The 22,823-nt window shown below is 36.8% G+C and overlaps 1 protein-coding gene across 1 annotated transcript in view; it reads right to left on the minus strand.

Moving 5' to 3' along the window:
* Positions 1 to 22,823, minus strand: part of LOC128657721 (ADP-ribose glycohydrolase MACROD2) — a 1,711,614-nt gene that overhangs the window by 185,113 nt on the left and 1,503,678 nt on the right. The window contains exon 9 of the mRNA XM_053712124.1: positions 2,010 to 2,060. Within this exon, the coding sequence (XP_053568099.1) occupies positions 2,010 to 2,060 (51 nt within the window). The remainder of the gene's footprint in view (positions 1 to 2,009; positions 2,061 to 22,823) is intronic.

The raw sequence follows: 22,823 nt of genomic DNA on the forward strand, positions 1-22,823 counted from the left end.
CATGTAAACATTGGGTATTTCTAAACTCAGGACAAAATTTAAAAACTATTTAGCATGGGTGTTTTTTGGTGGTTGTAGATGTGTAACAGATTTTGGGGGTCAAAGTTAGAAAAAATGTGTTTTTTTCCATTTTTTCCTCATATTTTATAATGTTTTTTATAGTAAATTATAAGATATGATGAAAATTATGGTATCTTTTGAAAGTCAATTTAATGGCGAGAAAAACGGTATATAATATGTGTGGGTACAGTAAATGAGGAAGAGGAAAATTACAGCTAAACACAAACACTGCAAAAATGTAAAAATAGCCTTGGTCCCAAACGGACAGAAAATGGAAAAGTGCTGCGGTCATTAAGGGGTTAACCGCCCACCCCTCCCACTGGCTGATCTGCATCATTGATACAGACAGTGACACTGTTTGTGTTACTGTCTATACTGATAGGCGATCTGGCTTCATATGATAAGGGAACACGATCAGTGATCTCTTACTATATGACTTCAGATACCTTTCAACCCCAGCTGCAGTCTCTACTGTCAAATCTGACAGCAGGGACTGCAATATGCTCCACAGTGTTGGATGTAAGTACTGTGTGACATAGTATATACGTTTAGTTGGCTCAAGGGGTTTAAGGCACAGTAAAGTGAAACTTTAATTTTCATGATACAGATATAGAAAACAGTTTTAAAGAAAAAAAAAATGTCTTTTGTGTCCCTTTAAATATAACAGGTATAAAATAGGTGATGATAGTTGATAGTAGCTATGCTCTTGAAAAATTATTAACTATGCACTTTCTATGGTATTTAATCTGTGGGGGCAAACTTAGGAAAGATAGAAAAAGGTAAAAACATTGTTCTCTTAGCGCAAAAATATAAGAGATACTGTGCTTTCTTTTAAATATTGATCCAGAGAACAGATAAGAAAAGAACAGCTATTTTGACAATAACAAGAAAGTGCTGGTATATGAAATAGGAGGTAATTAAAATTTAACCAGTCCTCCTGCCAGTATTTTCAAAATGTAGTATCACAATAAAACAAAATTAGTTATACTAATTGCATAAACCAAAGTAAAATAAATACAATTTAATCATACAATTTTTGCAAAATCGATAGTGCAAACAGTGTTTAAAAGGGTCAGTAACAATTTAATGATTGCAATCTTAAAACACAGACAAAAGTATAAAAAACGATCTCCAAAAAAAACAAAAAACAATCACATCTAAATAAAATCCATAATATAAAAATCCATAATTAAAAGTCCATGATTAAATGTTTCCAGAAATAGAGTGTGTCTAGAAACAGAGGAGACAAGGAAAGTTTTGTTACAGGTGGTAAAAGGTATGTTAAAAGGCTTGTTACAGGTGGTAAAAGTTATGTTAAAAGGCTTGTTACAGGTGGTAAAAGGCTCCTGGCAATCTCCAAAATGCCAAAGGTAATATCCGCTTTCACAGGCTTTGATTCTCCTGTACCTGTATTCAGTTTTCAAAAGACTTTGAGGAAAAACTGGGGTCCTTTTCAAACAGCTGATAAGCGCCCTGCACACAGCATAACTCACGCTTCAAGCACAGACATGTAACAGCTCCCCTTCCTACACCTGCAGTTACAGGTGCTCCTTTAGGACAAAATTCACAATAGGAGTATGGGCAACGCATTTCTGAGGTTACCTTCCTTTCTCAAGCGGCTTATATACAGCATTTTAACATACCTTTTACCACCTGTAACAAGACTTTCCTTGTCTCCTTTGTTTCTAGACACACTCTATTTCTGGAAACATTTAATCATGGACTTTTAATTATGGACTTTTATATTATGGATTTTATTTAGATGTGATAGGTTTTTTTTTGGAGATCGTTTCTTATACTTTTGTGTGTTTTAAGATTGCAATCATTAAATCATTACTAACCCTTTTAAACACTAATTGTTTGCACTATCGATTTTGCAAAAATTGTATGATTAAATTGCAAAATTAGGAAAACAAATTTTAGAATTTAAACATATATTTCTGCCTTACCTTGTGATTCCATTAGGGTATCTCCATCATTACTTGAATCTATGATGAGTCCTATAAAAAAAAATACAAATCAGTGGTTTCCAGTACAAGGCTTAAAAGGATTTCACTGGCCCGCAAGGTTATATCATTGAAATAAAATTGAGTACACCTGCGATTTCCAATTAGCTTTATTATATAAACATGGTTATAAAATGACCTTTGAACACCAGAACGTTCTCAATTTTGGACCTATGCGCTATGTCTTTTTTGGCATGTCTGCATCATTGCTTCACATGTAAAAGAATTGCCAGAGTAACTGAAAAATCTGATTGTGAGACTTCACAAAGAAGGAAAAGTATACAGGAAGATCGGTGATCAACTAAAAATCAGTCAAACACATAATTTATGTAAGAACTTACCTGATAAATTAATTTCTTTCATAATGGCAAGAGTCCATGAGCTAGTGATGTATAGGATATACATTCCTACCAGGAGGGGCAAAGTTTCCCATACCTCAAAATGCCTATAAATACACCTCCCACCACACACATACTTCAGTTTAATGTATAGCCAAGTAGTGAGGTGTAAAAAGGAGTAAAAAAAACATACAAAAAAGAGGAACTAGAAAATAATAAAGTGCTTTTATACAAAAAATATAACCACCAAAAACAGGGTGGGCCTCATGAACTCTTGCCATTATGAAAAAAATTATCAGGTAAGTTCTTACATAAATTATGTTTTCTTTCATGTAAATGGCAAGAGTCAATGAGCTAGTGACGTATGGCATAAAATACCTAAGATGTGGAAGTCCACAGAAGAGTCACTAGAGAGGGAGGGATAAAATAAAAACAGCTATTTTCGCTGAGAAATTAAATCCAAAAAATAAGTTCTTCTTATAAACAGAATAATCAAATTGAGACAGCTGCCTGAAGAACTTTTCTACCAAAGACTGCTGTAGAAGAAGCAAATACATTGGAATGGTAAAATTTAGTAAATGTATGCAAAGAAGACCAAGTTGCTGCTTTGCAAATTTGATAAACTGAAGCTTCATTCCTAAAAGCCCAAGAAGTGGCAACTGATCTAGTAGAATGAGCTGTAATTCTCTGAGGCGGAGACTCTCCCTCCTCGAAATAAGCCTTGTGAATCAAAAGCTTTAACCAAGATGCCAAAGAAATGGCAGAGGCTTTCTGACCTTTACTAGAACCAGAAAAGACAACAAATAGATTAGAAGCCTTCCTGTAATCCTTAGTAGCCTTAACATAGTATTTCAAAGCCCTTACCACATCCAAAGAGTGTAATGATTTTTCAAGCAAATTCTTAGGATTTGGACACAAGAAAGGAACAACAATTTCACTACTAATGTTGTTAGAATTCACAACCTTAGAAAGAAATTTAAACGAAGTCGCAAAACAGCTTTATTCTGATGTTAAATCAAAAATGGAGACTCAAGAGAGAGCAGACAATTCAGAAACTCTTCAAGCAGAAGAGAGCCACAAGGAACAATACTTTCCAAGAAAGTAATTTAATATCCAAAGAATGCATAGGCTCAAAAGGAGGAGCCTGCAAATCATTCAAAACCAAATTAAGACTCCATGGAGGAGAAATAGACTTAATAACAGGCTTGATATGGACCAAAGCCTGAACAAAACAGTGAATATCACAAAGTTTAGCAATCTTTCTAAGAAATAAAACAGAAAGAGCAGAGACGTGTCCCTTAAAGGTACTTGCAGACAAACCTTTATCCAAACCGTCCTCAAGAAACTGTGAAATTCTAGGAATTCTAAAAGAATGCCAAGAGAATTTATGAGAAGAACACCATGAAATATATGTTTTCCAAACCCGATAATAAATCTTCCTTGAAACAGAGTTACAAGCCTGCAACATAGTATTGATCACCGAGTCAGGGAAACCTCTATGACTAAGTAATAAGCATTCAATTTCCATACCTTCAAATTTAGAGATTTGAGATCCTGATGGAAAAATGACCCTTGAGACTGAAAATCTGGCCTTAAAGGAAGTGACCAAGGGGGGAGGAGCTAACCCTTGAAGCGGCAGGATGCATCTTGATGAAGCTCCTGAACAAAATAGACAAAATTGAACTATTTGAGATTAGTGAGAAAAAATTTGATGTAACAAATGCTTTATTGAAGGAAGCAGAAACATAACTTATACTTTGATTGCCGTTTGGAAGTGGAAATTTGACGGCTATCCTGACCTATGTTCTTCAAGAACGCCACATGCAATTCTGGGCCTTGCTTATTTTCTGTGAACCTTGTGGTGGCGGCCGCTGCATAAATAACAAAGACTACCAGCTATATTTAACCCACTCGCCTCTTGTTCACTGCGAGGACATATCATGGAGGTTGACATGTATGCTCTGACTAGATTACGTGACCTACTAGATGCCTTTCAAGCCGTAATGGAGGACACGATCAGGATGGTGTTTCGGCCCCCGGTTGGTCCTACTCTGACACTGGTTCCTCAGCCTAATCCTATTTTGCTGAAGCAGGTTGGTGACGGTGCTATGAGGCCCCGGCGCTTGCTGCCTACCTCAAGTACAACACACACTGATTCGAAGCTGAGCCGCTTTGCAACGGAGGAGATGAGGAGGCCTGACATATCAGTGGATACTGGCTGCGATTATGAAACTCATACCAGGAGCGGCGGGAAGGCCTTTACTGATACGGAGGAAATCTGCGGTAAGGGCAGAGCAACAGGAGACAGGACAACAAAGCGACACCGGGCAGCTGAGAATCCGATATATACAGGGATCGCAAATAGGTACCTCTTGACAGTATATGGGTGCATTATCCCGGACTACCTGTGCAACATGATGTTCTTTGAGACCTGTTGGCCGCTGACGGTGGGACACTGCTGGTGGGTGATGCCTATGGTCCGGTGGATAGTGGGACTATGGACAAATCTCCAAAGGCTGGGGTTGGATGAACTCTTGAGATATAATACTGGCAAACACGAACTAAGCAAGTTGCCGGTGCCCTGATTTATGCTGCTTGAAACTGTTTAAAGCTTTCTTATGGACAGCATGCTTGGACTGTTGTTATCTGGTAGCACTAAGTTAAAAGCTCGTAGTTCCAAGAGCAAATGTTTTATTTTTGTTCATTGATGTTCTTGCTTTGATACTGTATTAGGCATTAGAGCTTTTGTTAAAAATAAGACCAGACTATAGATAGATATCTTATTAGCACAAACATTTTAGCTATGCTTTATGTATCTTTGCTTTTTGAGCACTATATAGTACTTAATTTTGAATATACCCACCACTTTTTTAGACAGATAGTTGCTATCTATGAATATTTATAGTTTCATGGGAAACCAAAGCCCATCACATATTATAGTTGGATGTTGTTTCCTCTGTCTGCGGCCAAGGCGGGGGAACGCGTCTTGGATAATAGTTGTTCCCAGATTGGTGAGTACATGCTACACTCTGATAACGCTCATCCTTTAATTAGTCTGTGTTTATACTAAGTTTATTAATATGCAAGTAGCATCAGATGTGCATAACTCTATATAGAATACTTCAATTACCTAGCTAACTCTATTTTGATATAGGTCCTTTAGACACATTGAGTTTCTCACTTTTCAATTTGCTGCGTCTCCTAATCCCCTTGCAACTAGACATATGCCAGTAATACCCAAGTATATACAAGTGGATCTAATAGGGCTATATTTTATTATACCTACTTTGAGTTATCTCTGCTTATTTTTCACTTAGTTTGTTACTGAAAGAATATAAGATTGTACATATATGGGGGTCTAAACTCTGCTTTCTCAAATGTATGTGTCATGTTCTCTCTGAGGAAATTGGTCCCTAATATGATCCATTGAGCCTATGCTAAAGATCCTGATAGTTTTAAGTGAATGTGCAGTATATTTAGTTGTTTGGATTACTGCGTAATTAGATATGCCATCTATTTTGTACATTATCACTTTGCCTCAAGGGATATGCTGTTCTCCAGCGTCCCTAATACAACGGAAATATATACAATATTCTAGTGGACATGCCTTAGAGTGTCAGGTACTGGAGAGGTCATACAATACCTATATATTTCTTTTCACTGGTAAATGGTGATTAGTAAGACAGACCTCTTTTGTAGGTCCTGAGGAGTAAGCCTGTCACATGTCCTTTATAGTATGCTTCGTTCCCCCCCCCCCAACCATTTTGCTTACTGGTTAAGCGTAAGGGCACAGACCCTATTCGAAACTCCCAATACTGTTTCTACATGCCTATTACTAGTGATATTTGAAATGTTCCCCTTTCCCTTTAAAATGAGGTGCTATTCTTCCAGGCTGCATTGATATATTTACAGTATGATCATACTACATGTGAACTTGATTCTTTGATTTGGTTATTCATAATTCTCTGTTCTGACATCTGAGTATGAAGATGTATATTTTTTTTTTGTGTATTTTGTTTGCATTAAACCTCAATAAAAAAATAAAAAAAATAAAAAAAAAGAAAGTGACCAAGGTTGGCAACTGGACATCCGGACAAGATCCGCATACCAAAACCTGTGAGGCCATGCTGGTGCTAACAAAAACACATGCAATTGTTCCATTATGATCTTGGAGATCACCCTTGGAGGAAGAATTAGAGGCGGAAAAATATAAGCAAGTTGGTAAGACCAAGAAACTGCTAACACATCCACCATCTCCGCCTGATAATCCATGGACCTGGAAAGGTATCTGGGAAGTTTCCTGTTTAGATGGGAAGTTATCAGATCTATTTCTGAAAGACCTTATATTTGTACAATCTGAAAAAAACACATCTGGATGGAGAGACCACTCCCCCGGATGCAAAGTCTGATGGCTGAGATAATCCGCTTCCCAATTGTCTACACCTGGGATATGTATTGCAGAAATTAGACAAGAGTTGGATTCAGCCCAAGAAAGTATCCTTGATACTTCTTTCATTGCTAAAGGACTGCAAGTCCCTCCCTGATGACTGACATATTCCACAGTTGTGATATTGTCTGTCTGAAAATGAATGAAAAGTTCTCTCTTTAATAAAGGCCAAGCCTGAAGAGCCCTGAAAATAGCATGGAGTTCTAAGATATTGATTAGTAACTGTGCCGCTAGAGGATTCCAAACCCCTTGTGCTTTCAGAGACCACCAGACAGCTCCCCAACCTGAAAGACATGCATCTGTTGAGTCTACCGTCCAGGAATGACAAACAAAAGAGGCCCCTTGAATAATATGATGATAGTCTAACCACAAAGTCAGAGAGAGTATAATGCTGGGACTTAAGAATATCAATTATGATATCCAACTATAATCCCTGCACCATTGATTCAACATGCAAAGCTGCAGAGGTCTCATATGAAAACAAGCAAAGGGGATTGCATCCGATGCTGCAGTCATGAGACCTAAAACTTTCATGCACATAGCCACTGAAGGGAATGATCGAGACTGAAGGTTTTGACAGGCTGAAACCAATTTCATTTGTCTCTTGTCTGTTTAAGACAGGGTCATGGGCACTGAAAGTCTATTGCGGACATGTAATGACCTCGCAGAACAAAAGGCAGAATAGTCCTTATAGTCACCATCTTGAAAGTGGGGACCCTTATAAAATGATTCAAAAACTTCAGATCCAAAACTGGTCTGAATGAATTTTCTTTCTTTGGGCCAATTAATTGATTTGAAAAAAAAACCCAGACCCTGTTTCTGAAGCGGAACTGGTGTAATCCCCCTGGAAAGCTCCAGATCTTAAACACACTTAAGAAAAGTCTGAGCTTTCACAGGATTTGTTTGAACATGAGAGAAAGAATCTTCTCACAGGAGGTCTTATTCTGAAACCTATTCGATACCCTTGAGAAAAAATGTTCTGAATCCACTGATTCTGAACAGAATCTGCACACATGTTTTAAAATAATTTCAATCTGCCCCCCACCAGTTGAACTGGATTGAGGGCTACACTTTCATGCAGTCTTGGGGGCTGGGTTTGACTTCTTATAAGGCTTGGAATTATTCAAACTTGAAGATGGCTTCCAATTAGAGCCAGAGTCCTTAGGGGAAGGAGTGGTTTTCTGTTCTCTATTCTGACGAAAAGAACTAAACTGATTAGACTAACTGATTACATTTACCCTTAGACTTTTATCTTGGGGCAAAAAAAAATTACTTCCCCCAGTGATAGTGGAAATAATAGAGTCCAACTGAGAACCAAAAAAATGATTACACTGGAAAGATAGAGATAGTAATCTAGATTTAGATACCATGTCAGTATTCCATGATTTAAGTCATAAAGCTCTTCTAGCCAGAATAGCTAAAGACATAGATTTAACATTAATCTTGATGATATAAAAAATAGCATCACAGATAAAATGATTAGCATGTTTAAGCAAATGAACAATGCTAGACAATTCAGGATCTGTTTCTTGATGTGCTAAGCTATCCAACCAAAAAGTTGATGAAGCAGCAACATCAGCCATAGAAATGGCAGGCCTGAGAATAGAGCCAGAATGTAAATAAGCTTTCCTTAGATAAGATTTAATCTTCCTATCTAAATGATCCTTAAAAGAAGTACTATCTTCTATAGGAATAGTAGTAAGTTTGGCAAGAGTAGAAATAGCCCCATCAACCTTAGGGACTTAGGGACTTTTTCCCAAAACTCCAAATTAGCCACTGGTTTAGGATATAACTTCCTAAACCTAGAAGAAGTATTAAAAGAAGCACCAGACTTAGACCATTCCTTAGCAATCACATCAGAAACCGCATCTGGAGCAGGAAAAACCTCAGGAGTAATCACAGAAGGTTTAAAAACAGAATTTAAACATTTACTGGTTTTGTTATCAGACTCCTCAATACCCAAAGTAACCAATACTTCTTTCAACAAAGACTGAATATATTCAATCTTAAAAAGATAAGAAGATTTATCAATTTCAATGTCTGAAGTAGGATCTTCTGAAGCAGAGCATATTTTCAGAGGAGGATATTTCAGTATGTTGTCGGTCATCACAAATGTAATCAGTTTTATGAGAAGGTTTAAAAGACCTTTTACGTTTATTAGAAGCTGGAATAGCAGACATAACTTTCTGTATTGCATCAGCAATATAATTTTTAATATCAACAGGGATATCATGTACATTAGATGTTGACCGAACAACAGGTGCTGTACTAGTACTAATAAAAACATTATCGGCATGCAAAAGCTTATCATGACAACTGTTACATAATATAGCCAGAGATATAATCTCAGCTTTCTTACAACAGATACACTTAGCTTTTGTAGAACTGTGTTCAGGCAGCATGGTTCCTACAGTAACTTCTGAGACAGGATCAAACTGAGACATCTTGCAAAATGTAAAAGAAAAAATAACATTTAAACAAATTATCCAATTTCCTCATATAGCAGTTTCAGGAATAGGAAAAAAATGCATATGCTAAACAAGCAAAAAGAGCAAACAGCATAGCCCTCTAGAATATAAAGAGAGCAGGGAGCATAAAGGAAGTGGGGTAATATAAACAGAAATGTCACTCACGTCAAAACAAGTGCAACTTCGCGCCAAACAAACGACAATAAAGACGCAGGAAATGACGAAACTTGCGACACTATAGACATACATTTTCGCTAAAAAATGTTCATGCCAAAAATGACGCAATAAATAACAGTGGTTTGCGCCCTCGTGAGCCTAGATTTGCCCGCAAAATTTAAGGAAAAAACAAGTCAAATTGGAAAAAAGACTAAACCCCAGGTAAGAAAATTTAAAAAAATAACTTTTTTAAAACATGATTCTCATACTGAAACTGTTAGACGGCAAAGGGAAATACACATAGACCTGACTCATGGCAAATAAGTAAATACATATATTTAAAACTTGATATTAATACATAAAGCGCCAAACATAGCTGAGAGTGTCTTAAATAATGATATATACTTATTAGATATGTGCATGATTGAAAAATTAGTTTCGGTTCGGTTCGGATTGATCCAGATTTTTTTGAATTTCGGTTCGGATCGATTCGAATTCGGCAAAATTTGAATGAATTTGTTTCGGATTTATTTGGATTTGAATAAATTCGGCTGAATTCGGTTCGATTCGGTTCTGAAATTCGGAATTTCGGTATGTGTTAGGTAGGATATGCTGTGTATTAGACTAGTATTATGTACTGTATATTAGGTGTAACCCATAGCAGAGTGATATAACCTAAAACCTAATATACTATACAATACTAGTGTAATACACGGCCATCCAAATCTAATTTAACCCCTAATCTGCTGACTGGACACCGCCGCCACCTACATTGTAGCTATGAACTCCTAATCAGCCAATAGAATGCGAGGTCAGGAGAGGAACCGGAAGGGGAGGAGCTAGTAAGAACGTGGGACGCTAACTCTAGCTCTGGGAAGAAGGGCTCCATCGACCTACCCCATCTGTGCTGATCCTTGGCCAGCGGAGGCATATCCCGGCTTGGATATTTTCTTACAGTGGCCGGTTCCCGTAAGCAGATTGACTTCAAAGCGGAGTCGCGACGCCAAAAGGCGTTCCTGTTCTGTGAAAACTTCCTATCTTTGAACACAAAGAAATGCATCAACTGCAGCAACTAATCCACTGGTCGGCAGTGACACAAGACAGAGGAGCTGGTGCAACAGCGGAGGCTGCGGTAGCGGAGGTGTCCGAAATTGTGACTTCACAAATTCACCGCTCCTTAATATCTACCTGAAAGTTAGCTGGAAAGTAAGAAGTGGCTGCTATGTGGATAGGAACAACAGCGTGAGACAGAGAGCTGCTGCCAGGAGAATTCAATTGGAAACAGGTACTACAGACACGGTCTGTTTTATCCATAAACACTCTCTTGTTAGATAATAACTGCTGAACCTCTATAAACATACTAAGGCTGAGATTATTAAAGGGCTACACCTAGGTGTAAATAACCATCAAGCCTGGTTAAACGCCTAAACATTGACTAAACTAATTCACAGCCTAATGTAAAGATCTGCTTCTCCTAATACTAAAGTGCCATACACAAGGAAACTGCCTAAAAAGGCTTTATAGAGGAGGGGGCCGAGGAGAGGAGAGAGAAGCTGGAAAAAGATACACAGAGGTATACGGGCTTTTTATTTGCTCGAGCCACTTTATAGCCTTCTTTTTCTCGCTACATATGGTAATGTTTTTGTTAGAAACCTTAAATAATACATACCATAAGAAAACTGTTTAGAGAACAAGTGGTGAGACCTGCTGCATTAATCTCCATTAGACTGTTTTTCTATGGATTTTTCTGTGTGGGGACTGTCCTCTATGAAAACTTCAATCAAGCTAAAAAGTTTTCTTTTTCTGAGGGGTACCACTTATGACTTACTGTTAAATACAAGAAAAATATTTTCAAGTCTTGGGAACTTTCCTTCAGAAAGGGATCATTCTTACAATGAATCTTCAATCAAGCTAAAAACTTTTTAGTTATCTTTTATGACTGGTTATTAACATAAGAAATACAGTTAAATATAGCTTGTTTGACTGGCGTAAATAAGCTAAAGAGTCCTACTTGAATACTGAACTCTGCTTTTTTTTTTTTTTTTCTTATTTTTTTTCTTCTTTGTCTCCCGGTCTTCTCCATTTCATGTCTATTTTTTTTGCTTCTTTCTTCTCTTTGTTCCCCTTTCTCTGTCTCGGGTAGTGGTAGAGAAATAATCTATTCTCTCTAGTTGAAAAAATATCAATATATAAAGAAATTGGATCTATCATATAGTGATAAATATCTCTACATGGTTATAACTTGTGTCTGTTGGAATTGATCATATATTCATTTTGTACGAGTGTGTTGGTAACAGGAACCTACCCAGAAATAGAGTGTTTTCTATTTTAACTAGACTGATATTTAGAATACCTGTGGCCTAAGCTATTCATATAGTGGCTCTGTTAAGAAGGGAAGGAAAAGAGGAAAAAAAGAATGGAGTTGTAAAGCTCTAACAACTGTTTTTCACGGCATTTTATTACTGTGAGTCTTTGTACTCTCTTAGTCACACTTTTTACTTTTTTTTTTTTTCCCTTGTTTTTTCACTAAATATAGATTTTTTTTTTCTTTCTTTCTCACTGATTTCTAAAACTAAGACTTCACATATAAGAGTATTTAAGGTTTTGTTTAAAGCACGTATCGGTACACACCAATGTAATGTTTTGATGTAGTATTGTTTGTCACTAAAATGTAAAAAGGAACACATTCTAATTATTTTACACATAAGATCTCTGAAAACATTTCTTGTTTACTTACTTATCCATTTACAGAAGTAAGTAAAGAGGATATATTTTTCTTTTTTTTTCTTTCACTCTTATTTAAGACACAACCAGGCTTTTTTGTTTTTCTCCTTTGGTCACAAAAGAGCGATAATAAGCTTTATGGAAAGGTTTATGTCACACTCTAAAAATTTATCACCAAATATGCCGCCCAAACCGAAAGAAAAAAAAATCAAAACTAATGAAAGTAGTATAGGATTACAGTTACAAAATGAAATAGATCTGAATTCTACTGATAATACACCACTAATACAACAAATTTCTGATTTAATCATGCCACAATTTGAAGCTTTAAGGCAAGAAATGGCCACAGCTACGAATGAAATAAAACAGTTCACAACACGTATAAATGAGCTAGAAACCAGGGTTTCAGATGCTGAGGATAGAATAGAGATACAAGAACAAATGACTCATTCGCAGGATACAAAAATTAAATTTTTACAATCAAAACTAGAGGAATTAGAGGACAGGTCAAGGCGCAACAACCTTAGGGTTGTCGGCCTACCTGAGACAGTAGAATATCAAGACCTGATAAGCTTTGCAGCCTCTCAGCTCCCTAAATTGGTAGGGAGCACCATTGATAATGTCAGATTGCCTATAGAAAGAGCTCATAGAATAGGTGCACCTAGAAGGATTGTAAATGGTATGGCAAGACCTAGAGTGGTAATAATTAAGTTTCTAAACTTTCAGGACAAATTCCATATACTCAGACTACATCGTAAAAACAATAACATCATGATAGGATCTAATAGAATATTGCTGTTTCAAGACTTTTCATCAGAGACTCAAAATAAACGTAGGGAGATGGCCCCATTTTGTTCTCAGTTAATTAAGGCAAATATAAGAGCAAGATTAATATACCCGGTGAAAATAATTGTTGACAAAGATGGTGAGGCTTTGACATTCACCAAAACTGAAGAGGTCAAGGCATTTTGCCAGAAGTTAGACACAGAACAGCTGAGAGGCACACAAGATAAGAATCTCTAACAAATAAAGGGCTAACCTACATAAATAGGTATAAGAAATGAATGTATCTTTATGTAGGGCAATAATGCTGAGTGTTAATCATGAAGAAACAGGATGCAGGAGTTGTGCAGGGGGGAATGGGAAAATAGGAGCTTTAACCAATATAAATTGGGTTGTTTTTTTTTTTTTCTTCCTTGTGAGCCCTCATTTAGACTTCTGTTTGAATAGTATTTTTAGATGACCAAACTTAAAATACTTTCCTGGAATTGCGGAGGGATTTCGTCCCCAGCTAAAAGGAAACTTCTGTTAAAACATTTAGGAAAGCAAAAACCAGATTTAGTTTTCCTACAGGAGACTCATCTTAGGCCAATAGAAGCTATAAAACTTAAAAGCAAATGGGTCGGAGAGGTGGTGTTTACCCCTTATGACAGGGCTAAAAGAGGTTTTATTATCTTAATATGAAACAGCTAAATTATAAAATAATCTCGGCAGATAATGATCCAAATGGGAGGTACCAGATCCTTGAAATAGAGATCAATGGTTTTAATTTTGTTTTCTGTAATGTTTATGGCCCAATTGTGATAGACAAAGAATTCTGGGAAAATATTAGCTTCAAATTGTTTCTACATATCGGAAAGAACATTGTAGTAGCTGGTGATTTTAACATGGCTTTTTCACATATTCTGGATAGATCGAAAGCTAGATTTGCTCCAAGAAAAGCAAGGGAAACAGACATTCTTCGAAGATTTTGTCAAAAATTAGCATTGCAAGATGTTTGGCGAGCACAAAACCCAGATCAACGAGAATACACATGTGTTTCTAACGCACATATTTCATTCTCTAGAATTGATTATTTTTTAATAGCTAGACAAATGTTAAAAATGAATATAGAAACTGCTATTCAAGATATTGTGATTTCCGATCACGCAGTGATCTCATTAGAAATAGGCCTGAATGATAAAGCATCTGCTGGAAAAGGTAGAATATTTTTCCCAAAATATTTAGTAAACAATGTCCATTTTAAAAGATGGATGCAAAATAGGTGGTATCAATTCCTAGCGGAAAATTCGGGTCATCTAGATAAACCAGAAATATTTTGGGAGACTGCGAAGGCGGTATTTAGAGGAGAGATAAAAGCATATCTGATAAGAATGCGAGCAATTCTGAGAAAGCGAGAGGAACAACTATCTAATACATTAAGAAATAGCTATTGCAAATACATTAGTATGCCCTCGGTAGAACATTGGAACAAATACAAAGATTGTAAGTCGCTTTACAATCTTTTTCTTAAACAAAACTCGATTGTAGAAGAGCAGAAGCTTAAAGCTCTCTATTCAGGTGCGCAGGGTGTTTCAGCCAAATATCTAGCAAGAATAGTCAAAATCAGACAACAGAAAAGCTACATTACAGCTTTAAAAACTAGGAATTCTAGGGTGACAGAACCTTCAGAGATAAGGGAAATTATATATCAAACTTTTCAGGATCTATATGCATCTAAACAGATTAATATTGTGAATAAAGTCCAGTTCTGGCAAGGTATAAGCTTACCTCAAATAGAATTGCATGATTTGCTGAGATTAAATGAACCTATATCGGTGGAAGAGATCAAGCTTGCTATCCAAAAACTAAAAATGGGAAAAGCTTCTGGACCAGATGCATTACCAGCCGAATTTTATAAGATACTCGCAGAACAGGTCCCTTTGGTCTTAAGTAAATTATTTAATGAATATTTCATAAGTAACAAACCACAGTCTCCATTGTTCGCTGCATCTAATATAGTTTTGATCTATAAGAAAGGCAAAGACCCATAACTTCCTACATCTTATAGACCAATTTCTCTCCTCAACCAGGACTATAAAATCCTTACCTACATTTTAGCCAACAGATTGAAATCCCCTTTGGGGTATATGATACATCCTGATCAAACGGGGTTCATGAATGGTAGAAACCCAGTAAAAAACATACGGAAATTACAATTAGTACTAGATCATTACTGGAACAAATCAAGTGGTAAGAAACATCACGGTAACCCCGATTTAGCGATTCTTTCAATCGACGCTGAAAAAGCATTCGATTCGATTATATGGGATCATCTCTTTACCTCCTTGGAGAACTTTGGGATAACAGGGGTTTTTCAATCTTTCATTCAACAACTATATAGAGAACCAATTTCCACAATTATAGTGAATGGGGAAACTACAAAAGGGATTATTTTGAAACGTGGCACGCGACAAGGCTGCCCACTATCACCATTTTTATTCAATCTAGCGATTGAACCCCTGGCAATCTATCTAAGGAGGGAATTACAGGGTATACAAATTGGAGGGCACAAACTGATTTTATCTTTGTTTGCGGATGATCTCTTGCTCTTTCTTAGCGATTTAGCGGATTCGATCCCTCGGCTTATCAGACTTTTCACAATCTTTAGTTCATTTTCAGGATATCAAATCAACTATGAGAAGTCAGAAGTTATGTGGATAAGTAAACCACATAAGCAAATTAATCTACCTTTCACTGAAACAACACAAATCACATATTTGGGTATTAAATTGAGTAAAGATCCTAGTTTATGGTATGACCTTAATTTTAAAGGATGTATTAAGGAATTTGATAAAAAGCTCCAGAATTGGAGCAATCTACCTCTATCCATTACAGCTAGGATCATGGTGGTTAAGGTGATTTTGTTTCCCAAACTTTTATATTTTTTACAAAATCTCCCCTTGCTCCTCTATAAAAGGGATCTGGTCTTCCTGAATAGATGTTTTAATCGCTTCATTTGGCAAGGAAAGAAGCCTCGCATTTCATTGCTTAAATTAACATTACCCAGAATATATGGAGGATTGGCTTGCCCTAATGTCAGATATTATAATTATGCAGCTTTGTGTAAATATGCATTAGACTGGGTAACTGAAAAAGAATTGGTTACATTTCATGGTTTGGAATCAATGTTAATCAAACCTTTCAACTTACAGGCTATTTTACATTATAATGCAAATAAATTGCCAGTTCCAATATGCCAAATGATCACTTTTAAAACTATCATACAGGCATGGCAAAAAATAGGTAATGAGTTGAATATTGATTATCGGAAATCTGAATTTCTGCCATTCATAGGTAATCCCGATTTCCCACCAGGATTGGGCTTGTCAGTATTTCAAACCTGGGCCGAGCAGGGATTGAAACTGGTAATCCAGATCTGTGAAGGTAAAAATCTAAGACTGCAAACTTTTGAGGCAATATCTTGACAGTTTGATCTTCCTAGATCTAGCTTCTATGCTTACTTGCAGGTGAGACACTGGATAGAAAAATTAAGGCTAGATACAGGTTTGGAATTGGATAGTAAAGAAATCAAGAAAATAATTGGAGAATATAGGGATGGGGTAAGCACCATCTCCCGAGTGTATGATACAATTCTGAAACAACGAGGTAGGGAAAATATACAGGATTTAACATATAAGTGGGCCAAAGACCAAATCAGAGTAGATACTGAAACTATATCCCAGAGCACAACATTGGTAGTAGGCGCCACAATTATGCATACTTGGAAAGAGTCACATATGAAATTGCTGAATAGAACCTATCTTACACCTGCTAGAACAGCTAAATGGAGGCATGATACAGGGAAATGCCTTAAATGTCACCATGAGAAGGCTGACATAGTACACTGTTTCTGGACATGCCCAAAGATATATCAATTCTGGCAAAAAATAAATTTTTGAGGTATTAGGATAACAGGGAATAAATTTAAATTAAATCAATATCTAATATTTTTCTTGTGTAAGCATACTTCAACTCCCAATAACAACAGATTCATTAATCTACCTATTCTGGTGGGTCGAAATCTAATTCTGAAAAGTTGGAAAGGACTAAAAGCCCCCAGATTTAGTGACTTCCTTATGGAAATACAATATCAAATGACCTTTGAACAATATAATTTAAAGGTCACAAATTCTAAACAATTGGCTAAATACTTTAATAAATGGGAGAAATACATAATGTCTCTTCCGTTGGAAATACAGAGGCAGGCTTTATCCTTTTGTAAAGCCTCCATCTGGCTGAAACAACAGATAGAACAAGGAAGATTCCCGAGAGCTTGGTCTCCTTAGGATTGATATCATTGTTACCCCCTTCCCCCTTTTGTTGATACAGGGTTTTTTTTTTTTTTTTTTTTTTTTTTCTCTTTTCCTTTCCCATTCCCTCCTGTTTCTCTGGTATATTTAAACTTCCTAGAGAGATAGAAACAAGATAGTAACCAACAAGGATTATAACAAGAAAATAAATTCCTATAGATATGCAGTCGGTGGTTTTTCTCATGCGCAAATTCTATAATTTAGGAATAGGGATATTGGAACATTACCTACATATCTTCTATGTCTCTCAAAGAAGAGAGAAAAACAGAAAAAAAAGGTGTTAAGGTCAAGAGGCTAGAGTAGCACTTTATATTCTTTTAATAGTATTTACACCTTAACGATCTGAAAGAGGAATATGTCATGTAATTCAATTCATATAGAGTGTTAGAAAATAGATCAGGAAAAATGGAATGTTTGCCATGTTCGTTCCTTGTTCTTTTTTTTTTCTTTTCTTTTTTCTCTTTTTCATGTAAAAATTAGCTACTAGTTGGCTGAGATCAGATCAGCTATATAATGTATAGTTTGAAAATGTAAAGATTGCTTGTCATTAATAGTGCAATTTATGATATAACCATATTTTATTCTTACAGCAGTTTAATTTTAATGATGATACAATGCAATGAATATAATTGTATATGTTACATTGATGTGTTGATTTTGTCTGATGTGTAAAAAAACAATAAAAAATATTAAAAAAAAAAAGAATGCGAGGTCATTCTGATTGGCTGATTGGATCAGCCAATCGGATTGAACTTCAATCTGATTGGCTGAACTTCAATCTGATTGGCTTATTTTTCCTACCTTAATTCCGATTGGCTGATAGAATCCTATCAGCCAATCAGAATTCAAGGGACGCCATCTTGGATGACGTCACTTAAAAGTACCGTCATTTAGTCGTTGGATCAAGAAAGAAGAGGATGCTCCGCGTCGGATGTCTTCAGGATGCTGCCTCTCCGCTCCGGATGGATGAAGATAGAAGATGCCGCCTGGATGAAGACTTTTGATGGATTGAATACCTCTTCTTGCCCTGCTTGGATGAAGACTTCTGCTGGTCTGGATGTCCTCTTCTGCCCCATCGGATGAAGACTTCGGCCCGGCTGGGTGAACACGACTCAAGGTAGGGAGATCTTCAGGGGGGTAGTGTTAGGTTTATTTAAGGGGGGTTTGGGTTAGAGTAGGGGTATGTGGGTGGTGGGTTGTAATGTGGGGGGTGGTATTGTGTTTTTTTTACAGGCAAAAGAGCTGTTTATTTTGGGGCATGCCCCGCAAAAAGGCCCTTTTAAGGGCTGGTAAGGTAATAGAGCTGTTAACTTTTTATTTTAGAATAGGGTAGGGCATTTTTTTATTTTGGGGGGCTTTGTTATTTTATTAGGGGGCTTAGAGTAGGTGTAATTAGCTTAAAATTCTTGTAATCTTTTTTTATTTTTTGTAATTTAGTGGGGTGGTATTGTGTTTTTTTTACAGGCAAAAGAGCTGTTTATTTTGGGGCATGCCCCGCAAAAAGGCCCTTTTAAGGGCTGGTAAGGTAATAGAGCTGTTAACTTTTTATTTTAGAATAGGGTAGGGCATTTTTTTATTTTGGGGGGCTTTGTTATTTTATTAGGGGGCTTAGAGTAGGTGTAATTAGCTTAAAATTCTTGTAATCTTTTTTTATTTTTTGTAATTTAGTGTTTTGTTTTTTTTGTACTTTAGTTTAGTTTATTTAATTGTATTTAATTGTAGGTACTTGTAGTTAATTTATTTAATTTATTTAATGATAGTGTAGTATTAGGTTTAATTGTAACTTAGGTTAGGATTTATTTTACAGGTAATTTTGTAATTATTTTAACTAGGTAGCTATTAAATAGTTATTAACTATTTAATAGCTATTGTACCTAGTTAAAATAAATACAAAGTTGCCTGTAAAATAAATATAAATCCTAAAATAGATACAATGTAACTAATAGTTATATTGTAGCTATATTAGGGTTTATTTTACAGGTAGGTATTTAGTTTTAAAAAGGATTAATTTATTTAATTAATTTAATGATAGTGTAGTGTTAGGAGTAATTGTAACTTAGGTTAGGATTTATTTTACAGGTAAATTTGTATGTATTTTAACTAGGAAGTTATTAAATAGTTATTAACTATTTAATAACTATTGTACCTAGTTAAAATAAATACAAAGTTGCCTGTAAAATAAATATAAATCCTAAAATAGCTACACTGTAACTATTAGTTATATTGTAGCTATATTAGGGTTTATTTTACAGGTAAGTATTTATTTAGTTTTAAATAGGATTAATTTATTTAATTATAGTAAATTTATTTCGTTTTATTTAAATTATATTTAAGTTAGGGGGGTGTTAGGGTTAGATTTAGGTTTAGGGGTTAATAAATTTATTATAGTGGCGGTGATGTCCGGTCAGCAGATTAGGGGTTAATAAGTGTAGTTAGGTTGCGGCAACATGGGGGGGGGCAGATTAGGGGTTAATAAATATTATGTAGGTGTCGACGATGTTGGGGGCAACAGATTAGGGGTTCATAGGGATAATGTAGGTGGCGGCGGTGTCCGGAGCGGCAGATTAGGGGTTAATAGTATAATGCAGGTGTCAGCAATAGCGGGGGCGGCAGATTAGGGGTTAATAAGTGTTAGATTAGGGGTGTTCAGACTCGGGGTTCATGTTAGGGTGTTAGGTGTAGACTTAGTGTTTCCCCATAGGAAACAATGGGGCTGCGTTAAGAGCTGAATGCTGCTTTTTTGCAGGTGTTAGGTTTTTTTCAGCCAAAACTGCCCCATTGTTTCCTATGGGGGAATGCCGAATTTACCAAGCTAATTCGGATATATTCGGTAGATTCGGCAGCTAATTCAGATTGATTCGGTAGATTCGGAAGTATTTTAATTCGGAAATTCGAATCAATCCGAATCTCCGAATTTACCGAATTTTCAGAATTTCCAAATCAATCCGAAACAAATCGCACATGTCTAATACTTCCACATATAGCACACAGCCAAACCAGTACTGAAAACTATCAGCAGAGGTAATGGTATAAGAGTATATTGTCGATCTGAAAAGGGAGGTAGGAGATGAATCCCTACAACCGATAACAGAGAACTCTTGAAAAGATTTCCCTTGAGTGAAACCATAAAAATCAACAGGCAATACTCTCTTCTTGTCACTCTGACAAACACTGTACTCTGAGAGGAATTGGGCTTCAGAATGCTTTGAAGCGCTTATCATAGAAGAAAACAAAAAAATCAAGCACAAACTTACTTCACCACCTCCATAGGAGGCAAAGTTTGTAAAAACTGAAGTATGTGTGTGGTGGGAGGTGTATTTATAGGCATTTTGAGGTTTGGGAATCTTTGCCCCTCCTGGTAGGAATGTATATCCCATACGTCACTAGCTTATACACTCTTGCCATTTACATGAAAGAAACACAGTTATAGGTGGTATAAAACTAGCCTTAGTACCACTAATAAGAGCCGCAGTGGTCATCCTTCTAAAATGATGCCACAGACACATCACTATTTGCACAATCTAGCTCTGAAAAACAGACTGGCAAGTGCTTCAGACTTGGCTCAGGGGTTATCAATGGAAATTGGAGTTTCTGTGACAGCTCAGACAGTGTGAAGGACATTGCATAATGTAAACCTCTATGGATGATGTCAAAGAAAATTCCTTGCTTCCTCCTCGGCACAAAACTGTAAGATTAAACTCTGCTAAACAGAATGAAAGGAACCCTGATGAATATTGGGAGCACATTCTTTGATCAAGTAAGACCAAAATAAATTTGTTCGGCTCAGATGGGGTCCAGCATGTTTGGTGTGAACCTGGCCAGGATTATTACAGTGAATGCATTGTCCCAAAAGTGAAGCACGGAGGTGAGATGATGTGGGGCACACACACATATAAATAAAAGACATTGATGTGTCCTGTTTTTTTACAGTTTAATAGGAAATTAAAATCTGGCATGAATGTATGTTTTTGCTATTTAATAACTAAATAATGTAACAACATCCATGTTTTTCATTTTAAATAATCACAGGCAATTTATACAGTTACACTCTCCCCAGATAAATTTATAAAGCTAAAAATATTAGAGCATTAGATGATTTGTATTTAAAAAACAAACCATAGATTACTTTAATCTCTCCTTCACCCACTGCAATCTGGATTTCGTCCCTATCACTCCACAGAGACAGCAATCGTTAAGGTTACCAGCAACCTACTTACAGCAAAATCAAAAGGCCATTTCTCTATGCTTATAATCCTTGATCTGTTCGCAGCCTTTGATACTGTTGACCACCCTCTTTTGTTCTAAACCTTCCAATCCTTCAGCATCTGTGACACAGCCATCTCGTGGTTATCTTCCTACCTTTCAAACTGTACCTTTAGTGTAGTCTTCTCTGGGTCCTACTCTGCCCCATCCCCACTTTCTGTTGGTGTACCGCAAGGCTCTGTCCTCGGTCCACTACTCTTCTCAATCTACATGTCATCATTAGGTCCCCTTATTAAGTCCCACGGTTTCCAAAATAATTTGTATGCTGACGACACCCAAATCTACTTCTCTGCACCAGACCTATCTCCTTCCTTGCTAACCCGTGTCACTAACTATTTTTCTCACATCTCTTCCTGGATGTCCTCTCACTACCTCAAGCTAAATCTCTCCAAAACTGAGCTCCTTATTTCCCTCCCTTCTTCCACCCCCAATCTCTCTATAACTGTCAACAACTCCATCATTACCCCTACCCTGCATGCCCAATGTATTGGGGACACATTTGACTCAGATCTTTCTTTCACTCCTTGCATTCAGTCCTTAGCTAAAGCCTGCCACTTCCATCTTAAAAACATCTCTAAAATTAGACATTTCCTTACACAAGACACAACTAAGATTTTAATCCACTCTCTCATCCTTTCCTGCCTCGATTACTGCAACTCTGTCCTCTCTTGTCTCCCCAGCTGCCACCTAGCTCCTTTGCAATCCATAATGAATGCCTCTGCCAGGCTCATCTTCCTTACATGTCGCTCTTCATCTGCTGCACCTCTCTGCCAATCCCTTCACTTGCCTCATCTTGCCTCTAGGATTAAAAACAACATTCTCACTCTGACATACAAAGCCCTCAACAGCACTGCTCTCCCCTATATCTCAGACCTTGTCTCCAGATACTTTCCTTCCCGTCCCCTTTGCTCTGCTCATGACCTCCTCCTCTCCTCCTCTCGTGTTACCTCATCATCATCACACTCCCATTTACAGGACTTCTCCAGACTGGCTCCCATCTTGTGGAACTCTCTGCCCGCTCCACAAGACTCTCCCCTAGTTTTGAAAACTTCAAGCACTCCCTAAAGACTTTACTGTTCAGGGATGCATACAACCTACACTAATCTTTCTTTATACTAGTTCCTCTCCTCCATTGTTATCCCCTGAACCCCCTTAGCATGTATGCCTAAAAGTCCAGCTATTTGTAGATCACCTTCCTAAGAGCTGACTACAACAGTGCAGATCTTGGC

This window comes from Bombina bombina, chromosome 4, assembly GCF_027579735.1.
Source record: "Bombina bombina isolate aBomBom1 chromosome 4, aBomBom1.pri, whole genome shotgun sequence".
Taxonomy (NCBI): domain Eukaryota; kingdom Metazoa; phylum Chordata; class Amphibia; order Anura; family Bombinatoridae; genus Bombina; species Bombina bombina.